At 38.7% G+C, this 14743-nt stretch overlaps 1 protein-coding gene across 5 annotated transcripts in view; it reads right to left on the reverse strand.

Annotated features, from left to right (window-relative positions):
- FTO (FTO alpha-ketoglutarate dependent dioxygenase) overlaps positions 1-14743 on the reverse strand; it is a 244781-nt gene that overhangs the window by 168226 nt on the left and 61812 nt on the right. For 4 of the 5 annotated variants that reach the window (XM_061365078.1, XM_061365075.1, XM_061365080.1 and 1 more), the window contains 2 exons: positions 9908-9987; positions 8020-8163 (listed from right to left, as the gene is read on the reverse strand). In XM_061365078.1, the coding sequence (XP_061221062.1) occupies positions 8020-8163; positions 9908-9987 (224 nt within the window). The remainder of the gene's footprint in view (positions 1-8019; positions 8164-9907; positions 9988-14743) is intronic. The other variant, XM_061365079.1, reaches the window with a different exon arrangement.

Raw genomic sequence — 14743 nt, forward strand, 5'->3', positions numbered from 1 at the left:
TTTCCTGCATGGGGGAACAGAAAGCCTACAGAAATCTGAAAGTGTTACAGGTAACACTAACTAAATGTTTGGTCAATGTATGTTAAAGGTTACAGTAAAGATACTTAAATTTGCAGTGTATAAAAAATATTGAAGCAATTTTATTAGTAAAAATATAATGAAATTATCAGTTGGCAGCCATAGATCTTAAAGTATTTTTCAAAAACCTGACGGCTAGCCTAGTGACTTTTGAACACAGAAGTTTGATGACAACTTCCTAAAAAAAGCTGAGGCAAAGTTTGCTTCCTCTATAGTATTAACAAAGTATAAATGATTAGAATAGCAAGTAGAATCGCAACCCTGGACTTTAGCAGGGCAAACTTTGGCCTCTTCAAGCGTTTGCTAGGGGAAATCCAGTGGGCTAGGCTGCTTGAAGGGAAAGGGGCCCAAGATAGTTGGTTGACGTTCAAGGACTGCTTTTTCCGAGCTCAAGATCGGAGCATCCCGACACGTAGGAAGTCAAGGAAGAGGGTCAGGAGACCTGCGTGGCTAAATAGGGAATTGCTGGGTATGCTCAAGTGGAAGAGGAGAGTTTACAGGTCATGGAAAGAAGGGCTGGCCACTTGGGAAGAATATAAGGCTGCTGCTAGAGGATGTAGGAAAGCTGCTAGGATGGCTAAGGCCTCCTTGGAATTAAAGCTGGCAAGAGGGGTCAAGGACAGCAGAAAGAGCTTTTTCAAATACATGGCAGGTAAAACTAACACCAGAGGCAATGTAGGCCCGCTGATGAATGGGACGGGTGCCCTGGTGACAGAAGATACAGAGATGGCAGAGCTACTGAATGACTTCTTTGTCTCTGTCTACTCTGCTGGAGGCGGTCCTGAAGAGCCCTGTACCGCTGAGACCCCGGATGAAGATAGGTCAACGGAGCGGTCTGCCTTAGTCGATGAGGAATGGGTTAAAGACCAGTTGAGCAATCTGGATATCCATAAATCCATGGGTCCAGATGGGATGCACCCGCGGGTGCTGAGGGAACTGGCTGAGGTCATTGATAGACCGCTCTCCATCATCTTTACCAAGTCTTGGGAAAAGGGAGAGGTGCCTGAGGACTGGAGGAAAGCAAATGTCACTCCTGTCTTCAAAAAGGGCAAGAAGGAGGACCCGGGTAACTATAGACCGGTTAGCCTCACCTCCATTCCTGGGAAAGTGATGGAACACCTTATCCTTGGTGCCATCTTAAAGCATATCAAGGATAAGAGGGTTATGAGGGGCAGTCAACATGGCTTCACCAAGGGGAAGTCATGCTTGACCAATCTCGTAGCCTTTTATGAGGAAATAACACGGTGGATGGATGATGGCAGAGCGGTGGATGTGGTCTACCTCGACTTCAGCAAAGCGTTTGACACGGTCTCCCACAGCATCCTTGCGGCTAAATTGAGGAAGTGTGGTCTGGATGATCGGGTAGTGAGGTGGACTGTGAACTGGCTGAAGGAGAGAAGCCAGAGAGTTGTAGTCTATGGGGCGGAGTCTAGTTGGAGGCCTGTATCTAGTGGAGTGCCTCAAGGGTCGGTACTGGGACCAGTATTATTTAATATATTCATCAACGATTTAGATGAGGGAATTGAGTGTACTATCAGCAAGTTTGCTGATGACACTAAGCTGGGAGGGGTGGCCGACACGCCAGAAGGCTGTGCTGCCATCCAGAGGGACCTGGACAGGCTGGAGAGCTGGGCGGGGAATAACTTGATGAAATATAACAAGGGAAAGTGTAGAGTCCTGCATCTGGGCAGGAACAACCCCAGGTTCCAGTATAGGCTGGGGAACGACCTGTTAGAGAGCAGTGTAGGGGAGAGGGACCTGGGGGTCCTGGTGGACGACAGGGTGACCATGAGCCGACACTGTGCCCTTGTGGCCAAGAAGGCCAATGGCATCCTGGGGTGTATTAGAAGGGGGGTGGTTAGTAGGTCGAGAGAGGTCCTCCTTCCCCTCTACTCTGCCCTGGTGAGACCTCATCTGGAATATTGTGTCCAGTTCTGGGCCCCTCAGTTTAAGGACAGGGACCTGCTGGAGAGAGTCCAGCGCAGGGCAACTAAGATGATTAAGGGAGTGGAGCATCTCCCTTATGAGGAAAGACTGAGGGAGCTGGGTCTCTATAGTTTGGAGAAGAGGAGATTAAGGGGTGACCTTATTAGTGTATATAAATATATAAAGGGGGAGTGTCACGAGGATGGAGCCAGGCTCTTCTCAGTGGCAAACAATGAAAGGACAAGGGGTAATGGGTACAAATTGGAGCACAAGAGGTTCCACTTAAACCTGAGAAGAAACTTCTTCTCAGTGAGGGTGACGGAACACTGGAACAGGCTGCCCAGGGGGGTTGTGGAATCTCCTTCTTTGGAGACATTCAAGACCCGCCTGGACACGTTCCTGTGTAACCTTATCTAGGTGTTCCTGCTCCGGCAGGGGGATTGGACTAGATGATCTTTTGAGGTCCCTTCCAATCTCTAACATACTGTGATACTGTGATACTGTGATTACGTGATGGTTTGTTAAAGAAAATCACACAGATTCGGGAAGGCTGCGCATACCAACAGTCATTCAGAGGTTTAACCACTTGATACTTTTTTACTCCCTCCTCCTTCTTTTTGGTTTTGCTGGCCTCTACCTCATGATGTCTGGCAAACAGGTTCCATGAAATGAATCACATGAGGCCAGTAACCAAGAAATTAAAATTTAAAATCAGTGTTATAATACAGCACATTGTGACACGAATATTTCAGTCAGTCTGATTTTTGACTAGTCATGTTGATCTGTTACATTAATCAATGTAATTTCAGTCTAATTCAAGCCTGGCATCTTGTCCAAACTTTAAATGTATCTTGATCCTACACAGAATACACAACCTGACACAGAACAGCTGCTCTTTAAGTGTAAGAGGTAAAATTTAGCAACAGGCTAGTTAGTTTTCTGCAGGATTAGCTGGTCCATGTACCAACCTGCAACATGCGGCCATTTAACAATGCGGACTACTATTTAGGAGGGCTCTCAAACTCAGGTCCACGTTTTTCTCACTATGCTCCCACTGAGCTCTAAACTGAGTTAATAAAATGGGGATAGGGGAGAAAACCGGTGTTTCACCCACCAACTTAGCAATCAAGCTGCTTGGCAAGTGACTGCTCTGAACTACCACCTCTGAACAGGTAACTGTTGATTCTGGGGGGAAAAAAAGAATCATCTTGATTAGGCAATGGTGACATGATTTCTCTTCACTCTATTGTTTTTTAGATATATGCAAGCATAAACTCTTAGATTTGCTAAAAATCTCAAGAAATTTCAGTTATGCTAAGTTTGTGTGGTATTTATAATTAACACAAACTCTTCTTACAACACCTCTATTATTAAGTACACGTTTTGACAAAAACATATGCTATAAACTTTCCAAGTTCTCTTAAAATCTGTATGTCTTCTTGCTTTAATTGAACTCTGTTCAGTAATACCTTTTCCCATAGCAGGAAGGCACTCCTGGTGGCTTGCATCTTTGAATGAACCCTCCTGCTAGCTGTACCAGTAAAAAATTCCACAACAGTAAATACTGGAGAGAGCCAAAAAGCTCAGTTCTAGCCTTAGTGGAATGGAAGTTACAGAAACAAAAGAATTTAACAGCTCTTGCCAAAGATTTTGTCAAAAAAGTTTTTATTTGGAGACTGCCATGCATCAGAGCAAACTTTACTTATCATTGGAAAGATTTTACATGACTGAAGAGGACAGAGCTTAATATAGAACTTTAAATGTATAAACATATAAAAACATATATGCTGAGTGCTTGAAGGATAATGTTCATCTAATTCATTTTCACTTATGACTTCTATCTGTGCAAGTAAGCTCAGAATCAGAACTCATATATCTAATCTCAACATATTTTAAAGTTGTCCTTTAAACAATGATTAAAGGCCAGTTTTAGGTTATAGTCAATACTGGGTGGTAAAAGGCCAACAGTAGCATTTGACATTTTGTGAGCCAGTGCTCCTCAGTCAATTATTTAAAAGTATTGGTTATTAAATGCCACACATGTAGGTGATCTATATTTTCTCTTTTCTGTACTAGCCAGCCACCAACCACACTGTCAGCTCACGATGAAGTGCTAAAACATACTAACCTTCCTTTGCAATCACCCCAATGCCTAACAACATACACCTTAAACTTGGCTAGCCCAGGCTTCTCTACATCCCTGTGCATCCCTTTGAGAAGTGCCAGTTATTCTCAAACAACAGAGCAACCGATTCAGTCTTAAAGTTCAATCACGGTAAATCAGGGCTGATAATCACAGCTGTGAAAAAACCCTGATGAGGACAAACCCCTACCTTTTCAAACTTGACTATTTACTTTGAAACCTGCTACATTATCAACACAATCCCCAGATGCTAAAAAAATCCCTTCCTCTAGTTTTTTACCTCATTGTGAACATCCAATTATTAGTTTGGTATTGGCAAATAAAGAAGCCTTGAAACTACTTCACACATTATAAGCTGTCACCAGCTTTTGCATTACTCTGAGCAAGGAAAACAAATTTTCTTTGAAATATGAAGAACAGGCTGGCAATGATCTTTTCTGCAGATTTCTTTTTACATGTATAAGCATTTACATCATCTGTCCAGCAGTGTTTTATTACTTTAAAAAGCATTTACTTGCCAGTGTGTTTCCCCAGGTCCTCTGTAGCTCTGTTTGGGACATACCCAGCCACCGTATGTATTCTGGAAAGTAAAGTGTCAATCTCATTGCTTAAAGAGGTAACTTCAGTCTCTAATGCTATTAATGAATTGCTAGGCTATAATACTTCACAGCCGCCCAGGTAACTACTTCTGTTCACCCAGCTACACTGTCCACTGGATACCCTGCCCTTGAAGTACATGTTCAGCCTTCAAGCCCACAAACTACTCAGGCAAGCAGCACATGAACACCCTTAATTAGGGTTATCCTCACAACTACAAAGTACATACTGGTAGTGAAGTGACTCACACTTCTAACAAACAACACATACACCTTGCGATTACTCAAATATTACTTTGAAGGATGTTTTAGTGAGGGAGGCCATGACAACAAACCTAAGTCTCAATAAACTTCTACCTGGCTGCCCACTAGAGATGCTGAAAACCTCCCCAGGTTAGCAACTTTTTCAACAGGAATACCTCTGTCAAGCATCCAAGACAGGATAAATGAACTCTGGGAAATCTAAGATCAGTAAAAACATCTCCCACATACTCACCCATACCTCTTTTAGAGGTTTCTCTGCCCACCACAAAAATGGAAAAAGCTAAGTCTCCACCTATGCTTCAGATCTTTGTTTCAAACTCAGTTTATCAGCAGTGCAAGTCAATTTTCCTGCCCAGAAACACAAAGATGAAGGCACGGAATCATACCTCATTCTTTCAGACTTGCTCTTAAGCTTTTTCCTTCTAGCAGACACAGATAATTCATCTAAGTCCTTATTTGACAGGACACTTAATTTCAGCACAGACTGTGAATCTGAGCTGAACTACTATATTTTGGCTTAGTCACACATAGACTGAAAGTACTGTGATGGTTTTGTATCCAGTTAATGATCTCCAATGACTTATTCAGAAGTGTCAGCAAGAGCAGCAGGAAACCCAAACCCACAGCATTTCAGGAAGATAAAGGATCTAGAACAATAGCTGCATCTAGTTATCTGAGTTAAACCCTAGGATGAGCTTCGTTATGATAATATCTGGAAAATAAAATACAACTGCATCACCCCTTCTAGAGATGGGAATACTACCTAACTTCAAGCTCATGATCTGTGGCCCAAAGGAATAGAGAAAAGTCCACAAGGAGGTTTAGAACTAGCACAGAAATCCATGTATCAGACATAAACACATAGGCTAAATTGTGTGGCAGTTTAATTTTTTCTGTGTTTGGGTTTTTTGTACAATTTTCTCTTTTGCATTTAAAAATACTAACAAACTAAGGGAAAAAAAAACCACAAAACACAACAAAAACCACAAACAAATGACCAAGTCCTGCCCATACTGATCAAATAGACTTTCATTACTGAACAGTTTGATTCTATAAAGAAAGAAAACACGCTCTTGTACTTTACCTGCCTGAGAAAATTTGAACCCTGAAAATACAAAATTTATCATACAGTGAGTAAAAGAAAGTAGGAAGCTTTTATATGCAAAGAAAAAAAAAAAGGTTGCATTAGCCTCACAGATCTGTATGTTTTTATTTCACTGATGTTCAAAAGAGAAAGGTGCATTTACCACAGTGAGAAGCCACTAGTGATTTTGTCTACTTGTGCAGGAAATTCATGAAATGTAAGCAGCACTCTGACATACGGAATTTATCCTTCAACTGAAGAGGTGACCCTGGGATAGAAAAAATTAAAAAGAGGTGAGCGGGCACTCTTTTTTCAAATGAAATATAGATCCAATGTGTCCACTAAGTCTAAGAGTGCAATATGTACAAGTTAAACAATGATTTCTGTTACAGTATATCCCATATGCGTAACAGGAAACATCCCTGTATGTCACATAGCAAAATTACTCAGGTGACTGCAAACACCAGGGGCTAGTCTCTCACCTGATGTAAAAGGCACATGTCTTTGATGTTAAAGGACCGGTGCAAATTTACACCAGCTGTGCATGTGGCCCTAGCTGTGCAAACCACATACGCGTGTAGTTTTATGGACTGAGCCTGATTAATGTTTTCTAAAACCCTGCATGCATCAAACTTCTTCAAATTGCTCTAGGAGCTGTTTTGCTAAAAGTCAAGGGTGCAGATCTTTTGCCATCACTATGCTCCATTTTACCAACTGTAAACACAATACAGATAAAAATGTGCTCTCTGAAGTTTTACTAGCAATATACAATGGTATATTTCCCAGCAGATAGCAATTTAAACACAGTTTACACAACTTCTAATTTGAGTGAAAATTACCTAGGTACTACACAGCTTTCAAAGTGATCATACTTTGTAGAAAGAGAGCACAGCTCCTTCAAAATGAATACATGCGTGATGTAAAAACCACTGGTATGTAAGCGAAAAGTGGTTCAGAAGTTTGTGTTAACTGGTTGCTATAGCTGTTTTCAAAGAGAGATGAGTGCTTTACTAACTGTAAAGAACAGTCTTCCAGATCAGCTAAATAGTCTGACATGTTAAACTCCTAACACATCACCTTGACTACATTTTCTGCAGCTTTAAAAGAAAAAAATGAGGAAGTACTAAATCTACCATCTTCAGAAGCACTACCCTTGTAAGAAGACAGAGTCCACTGTGTCAAACTCCTGACTCTACCCACTACAAGAGAATAAGCCAAAATACGTTTCTTGCTATACTGCCTACATTTATACCACAGGAAAAATAACCCATTTACAGAGTTTCCCAAAATATTGTCCGGTATTTTTAGTTGATTTGTCAAATCAGTGTGCTTGTTAAGACTCCTGATATGTACTTCTAGCCAGAAAGCACTGCCAACTTCAGTGGAATCCTGTGAAAATTCATGTTACACTTGCCTATGTTGTAGGACAGAACAACCCATTTAGATATGTTCCCCACAGTTGTTTCCACTGTATTTTCTTCAGAATAAACTTTAAAGCACATATTCACAACTGTGTCACACCTGGCATTCTGTAAAAATCTGGTTCAACACCTGAGGAATAACTGAAAAATTTTACCTGCTTTTTCCCCTCTGAGTTTTTTCAGCTTTCCTTTTCTGTTAGAGAAGCATTAGAGTAGTTTGGTTCATTCACTGCACCACCAGATTTGGTGTAGTACTACTGAAACCACTCTTGTACTCTACCAGCAGAGGGATTTTATAACGGAAAAAGGAAAACTTCATGGGGATGAAAGAATCAATCCAAGTTAACCCCAATTACTGTACCTAAGCCAAGCCACCACCCCCACATTTCAAACCGGTACAGAGCAATGCCCTGTGAGCAGCTGAACACACTTAACTGCAATTAACTCCAGGAGCACAATGCACCTCTCAGAACCTGGCTGAAGTATTTTCAGTGCAGATCATCTCACCTCATTATGTATTTCTTCTGCTTGCTTAATAATAGCAGCTTCCAGTGATTTCAAAGATAAAGCCATTGAATCCAGGTCAGTCTGCAAATTCTGAAGCGCCAGTTCACATTGTCCAAATATGTATTCCAATGTTCCCCTTGAACACTATAAAGATACATTAAAATATACACATATAGCTACTTCAGATTACTAAACTATTTGCTTCTCAAACATACTGAACTATTTGCTTCTGAAATAAGTGACATATTTAATTCATGATCTTTTAAACATAAGCATAATGCCTCCTGGAGCATCTACACAGTTATTAATGTAAATTATGCAAAAGCCTAATCTATCAAACATTTAGCCAGTCATTACAGCATAGACTGAAAGGTGAAAGAAAATAATTCTTTTTCTTACTTCCTATACTTACTTTACGAGTATAGTATACAAAATCTCACTCATACTTCCCACTGTTTTTGACAGTATTTCAGAATAAGTTGTATTTGCCCAGTTGTATGGGCTTCTAGTAACACTAAAATGGACCTCAATATGCAGCCTGAGAGCTGTTTGCTTAAAAGGTATAGAGAATATGAACAAAACAATTTTGCACTTCAGCACCTTCTGTTGTCGTTAAATTTCCTTCAAAATTAAAAGGAAATTTGCAAAAATCCTTTTGAAGCAAAAGGAAGAAGACATCTTTCAATTACTTTCAATTGTAAAACTAATTTAACCTGTGCTTTCAGTTCAACTTCCAGGAATAGTTTTGAATAAGGACCCTCTGATCTCATATGCTTTGTAAAAAATATTTCCATACTATGCAACTTGAAGTCACAGTAGTTTAGAAAGACAAAGCATAATCACTTAATACAGAAGCTTCTCATGCTGTAAAAGTAAGTGTGAACTTTACTGAAAAAGTAACACAGAGGAGCAATACGTCAGAGCACAGAATGATTTGTTTTAAAAAGTACAGTGTACTTTATGTCAATGTCCAGTTCAAGCAAGCAGAATCTGTATTTGTCTGGGCAAAATCGGCCTTTTTTATGTTACAACTTGGATGCATGTTTATTTCTATGTCTGGTGCTATTGCTTCATTTCCATTCTTGCACAAATTAGGAAAAATAATTGGAGGGAAAAAAAGAAGTTTATGGATACATATATCTCTCATTTCAACAGCAGTACATTTTGCCTTGCTGAAAGAAGAAAGTGGCAATTGTTACTCTTTTAAGTATCCTTTTACAATACTGTCGTTTTAGTTGTCTGCATTCTTTCCCATTAGAACATTACATTAACAAAACCACTGATAACACCATGGAAAAGAACAGGGAAGAGGGGTCTAGTTTAATAAAAAACTAAACCAAAAAGGTGTCTTCACACTTGTGAATACCATGCTGAAGCCTTGTTTTCTCAGAATGACTCTGACACGAGTGACTCTATCACTTTTCAACTTCTTTAATCATCAGATGCACAGAAAGATCCCATTTAAAGCATACTCATGAATACTCTTAGTTGTTTTGACCTCCTAAAGGACACTTTTGCCAGTGGACACTGATGACATGTTTTGAGTATTTCTATCTCATCACGAATATTGCTTCTCAACTAGGATCAGGATATGATCACAGAAAAAAAGTTTTAAAACATTTCAAGTGAAAATACAGTTGTTGCTACAGCTTCCATCAGTAATCCACAAGGTGTGATGTGCCACTACTGTTAAACCATATCTTAGGTGAATTTGGTCAAACTACCAGTACAGAAACAAGTATACCTCAATTCAAAAATAAACAAATAGCAGTTGTTCAAGAAAATAGTTTGAGACATAAGCACAACTGTGAACCACAGTTCTGGGTAAGACAACATGATGCTACATATTTTTACCAGAGCATTAGCTTTACAAATGACTGATACTTACCTCTGCCACTCTGTGAGTTGAGCTGAATCGAGGTGAAAAACCAGCCAGAACACAGTGCTGATGTGTCATATTGAGGTCATCTAGGGACAGAGTAGAAAACTGTAAGTGCAGGGGAAACTGTATTTAATAAAATTTATTCTGGCTTTAGTAAGAATTAAATGCACTACAGTAAGCATTTAAAGAAAAAAAAAAAAAAACAAAAACATAATTCAGTCAGAACTAGAGTCCTTAACAGAACTGTAACTGTTAGCCAAGCAAGATGACTTCTCAGTGTTTGACACAAAGATCTCTACTTATATTCATTTTCTCCCAGTATATATAGATCAGAAACAGCACTTTCCCGCCTCTTATGGGGAAAGCTCAACTAAACAATTATTTCAAAGTTGGGGATCACTTTAAACAACAGACTACTCAGAAATCACAATCTCTTTCCTCAAAAAAAATCATTAAACAATATTGACATTTCTTGAGGAAAAAATCTAAGAAAAAAAAAGATATATTATTTCATCTTTTTACTCAAAACTTATCTGAAGTTCTCCATTTAGGTCAGAGTCAGAGCCAAGACACTGGGAATTCACAAAGCAGAATCTGTCCAAAGACCTATCTCCAGGCACTGCATTTGTGACTTTCTGTAACCTGCCAGAGGGCTGTTATAGACTTGAGCTCACAAAGTGGCTCTTTAAACCCTATAGGCGGAACATACTTGGCTGCCATCAGAGTTCTGTTGAAATTACCATGATCAAAGAACGTGTGTATTCTGACAAATAAGCATTTTTTAGAGGGAATATATTCTTCTGGAAGAGTTCAGACTAAACCTAGTAACCACACTCACTGTTACACTGAAACCCAGACATTAAGTTCTTTCAATTCAAACAGCTTTCATGTCAAAATTATGCTTCCCTCTCAACCTTAACAAGACACTCGGGAAAATCTATCAAAACTTTCTGTAAGAGCACTCCTGGGTTATAGTTTTGTAAGCTAGTAGAAAGACACTGAAAATCCCCATACAAAACTAGGTGATCTTAAGTGACACCCAGCAAACAACATCACAGAAAAACTTAGAAGAGAACCAGAACAGAGATCTACAAGATGCTAGTTAACTTAGAATCTGTATTTTCAACATCTATTCTTTCAGGGAACAGGAAGACAAGTGTTATGGAACAGGTCTGAATTCACATTGAGAAAGTTAAGATGAGAGGTTTATTTTCTACTTCCATCATGTTTGCAGGTGTGCAGTTGAAAAGCTTGAAAAACGTGCTCCAAAACAAAAAGAACATAGGTAAAAGCTACTTTCTACATAAACATGAGGTTTAAATTGCATAGAGACAAGTCTTACAAGGGCCACAGAACAATATTACCTCTGGGCATTGCAATATTTAAGTATCATGATCACTTTCAAGAAGAACTGCAACAAAAATTAAAACTGAATACTTCTACCAGCCCATTGAGTGCCCATTCACTGTGGTGTGTTTTATGTAGCAAACACAGCATTAAAAGTATTACATTTTGATTTGCACCATTATTCAAACCCTTGGCAAATCTTTCATCGTAGAGCTACCCCTTGAAATTGCTTCCAACTGTCTCTAATTTATGAATCTTAGAGAGAAGCCTGCAATTTTAATTTAAAAGTTTATAATTCATCTAAAACTGTAATTGTACAAAAATAGTTAAAGCTTCATGGATTGCATATCTCGAAGGCTATCTGAAAAATACGTTTTAGGTCTTAAAAGATTACAGTAAAGTTTTGCTTTTCTTTTTCTTCTTCTTCCGAAAAATACATTAATTGGGAAGAAAAAGCACTCTTCGTTAAATTGGCCACTGTACATTTGGTAGTATAAAGCTTTTATTCAGATACAGAATGCTACATGCAGATTACTATTTTGGTGTCAGAGCCAACCCAAAACTATTACCTTCCTTGGGCACCCATGTCAAAACTACCATGGCACTCTTGTGGTTTTACATAAAATACGATACATACAGAGTTAACATCAGTTTTACAGAACTAAACACAGATCTGTGAGGCCTGAAAACACAGCCTCTTCAGTATTATGCATAAAATACATGCATGTAAAAGTAGGAGCTTATGTATCAGTCCTGCTTTGGAATACTGCATGCAGGAAAGTTATCTGCCTAACAGTTCTCCTAGATTTGTGGTGAAATAACAGCCAAAGTTGTGCCTTTTCTGCCATGAAACTGTGGGCCCTTATCTTGCCATAAATTCAGGACAACTATGGCAGGGCCATCGTACACCAATATCTATTACAAAAACAAAACCCCACAAAACTTAAGTGAACCGTATAATGAATATGAGAAGTGACTTTTTATTTTAAATCACTGTTAGCATCAAATTCTTGCCTTCCATGTTTACGAGATGCTCACACCAATTAACTAACTGCTAGGTAAGAAAAGTTTTGAGAATTGAACTATAATTTTCTGCTTGGTCCCAGAGTTTTCTCGCAGCCATGGAAAATGCTGTCACTTGCACAGGCTATTTTTCTTACAAATTATCGAAATTTTAAATATTAACTCTATTAACTCTAAAATTAAATCAGAAAAGCTACTTAAATCTAATACATCCTAAAGTGCAATCCTGACCAAAGAGAATTTTCTCAATCAAAGCCAAATCACACATATTAAAGCTATTAACATTTATCTGTATTAAGAGGATACCATTGTGCCACCAATCTCTGCACAAGTGTGGATGATTTCCTGTACTTCAGGCAGAATTATGCCTAAATCAGTCTCCCCAGACTATAAGCAATATTGTAAAGGGCTTGTTTGGCATTCAAAGGAACACAACTTGGTTGGTAAGAGACACTTGGTGTTTGAATGTTGGAAAAAAGAACTTAATTTTTCTGTGTCAGATGGAGAACCTAAGAAACAAGGGAGACTATTTCCTACGTACATGTATATGGTGAAACCTGCATTTCTTTTAAATTTTTTTTTAATTCTTTTATTTCTACTATTTCTGCCTGCCACTTCCTAGTGAATTATCTACCACTTTGCAATGAGATCCCATTATGGGGCTACAATAGCTGAGGCAAAATTTATTAAAAGAAATGAATCACATGTATGACTATGTACAGGTGGCCGAAGACAACTTGGAAAACACAGTTATCAACTTAAAATGTGTTTAAATACTTTGGAGGTCAGATTCTGACTTTACAGATTAAGCACTAAGCAGTCATAAGAATGTTGAGCAGAAGACCTGAGTAGTTGCAAATGTGCAATTATTTAACACTGGATTTCCAGCTACAGAAACTTCGGATAACACACCATATGTAAAACACAGTTACAAAATGGAGATGGAGTTTTTTATTTAATACAGATTATTCCTCACATCTGCAAGAAAAATTAAAAATGAAAGAAAACAAACAACAAAACCCAAACAAGTACAAAACCATCTAAGATACTGGTAATTTAATACATTTATCCATGCAAGGCCTCTGTAAAGTTGGTAACTGACACAGAAAAACCTATGGGTAAGGAGAGGTTAAGGGACCTGTGAAAGCTTGCACTGAAATTCTGCAAAGGAAGAAAGCTTAAGAGCTCCTAAAACTAATGCTACTTTTTTAACACGACCACCCATCCACTGCCAGATGCAGACGATTATTCTCTATGCAGACCCCCTTATCTCAGTGAATTTTCTATTTACAGACAGCAGATACCTTTTGGAATTTGGATGCTGTCCCTCAGCTGTACAAAACTTCTGCCATCCTCTTCTTTGCTCAAATACTCAGCTCCTAGCACCGAATCCTCTCCAGTGCTTGAAACTATGGCCAGCTCCTCTTTTCCTTCTGATCCTATTCTTTTCAGATGCCGTCCCTTCTCTGTCCACCCCTTACTGTACTCTCCCTTCTTGACACCTGAATCACCTGGGCACCACCAGCAGAGACACTGAAAGACATGTGCTTCCATAGCCTTTGTCAAAAGAACAGATTCATGGATAGGTGTATGTATATAATTTAACTAACACAGGTATACTTAACTAATTCTTCTACTTTTAACTAATTATCAGAGCAACGGTGAGGAGCCAAAGCATTTGGAGAGAAACAATGACTATATATCCATGTCACTGCAGACTAAGACCTAACAAATACAAGGTACAAAGAAAGCCAATCCTTACTGAAAGGAGTAGGGACTAAAAATCGCAAACTTACTACTGCTGTGTGAAGTACTTCCCAGGAAACACAAACCACAACAGAAAATGCTCTCAGAATGAGAAACAATGGTTAATATCATATTTCAAGTGTTCTTACCGAACCTTTTAGACAGTTGCCTTTTTGTAATCTGTTTCATGAATCAAATGAAAGATCCAGTGGGGTTTAAAGCACTGCAAAGCCTTTGATATTCCAAACACCACAAATACCTACAAACAAAATTGAAATGGACTAGCACTGTTTGTTATCTTAACTACAATAAACAAAGAATTTTCTTTAAAATCATATTACAGTGCAATCTGCAAAAGCACCAAAATGCTTTCCCACCATCTCCAGTTCTACTTGTATCCAACTGCACACAATAGTTAGGTTTTCTCCTGTTGAAACAAACTAATTTTACCATAGGTATGTTAAGAAAAAGCACCAGGAAAGTGTGTTTTGTTCCTCAAGAAATCAAGGATCAATAGAAGGATGATCTGTCCTAATTAGAAAAAAAATGGTTTTAGTTTTTAAACAAGTAAAGTGTGCACAAATAAAACACACAAAGAACTAAAAGGCTGAGCTAAAAAAAAAATAAAAATAAAAATAATCTGGGACTTGCCCAACTTCATGATCAAAGTTTGGTAACAACAAATATGTTCCTGGGGTTTGAAGTCTTAGTAATCAAGGAATGCAG

The sequence above is a fragment of the Neopsephotus bourkii genome, unplaced genomic scaffold (genome assembly GCF_033783945.1).
Source record: "Neopsephotus bourkii isolate Nb327-2 ecotype Australia unplaced genomic scaffold, CSIRO-AGI_Nbou_v1 NB_1272, whole genome shotgun sequence".
Lineage (NCBI taxonomy): Eukaryota > Metazoa > Chordata > Aves > Psittaciformes > Psittacidae > Neopsephotus > Neopsephotus bourkii.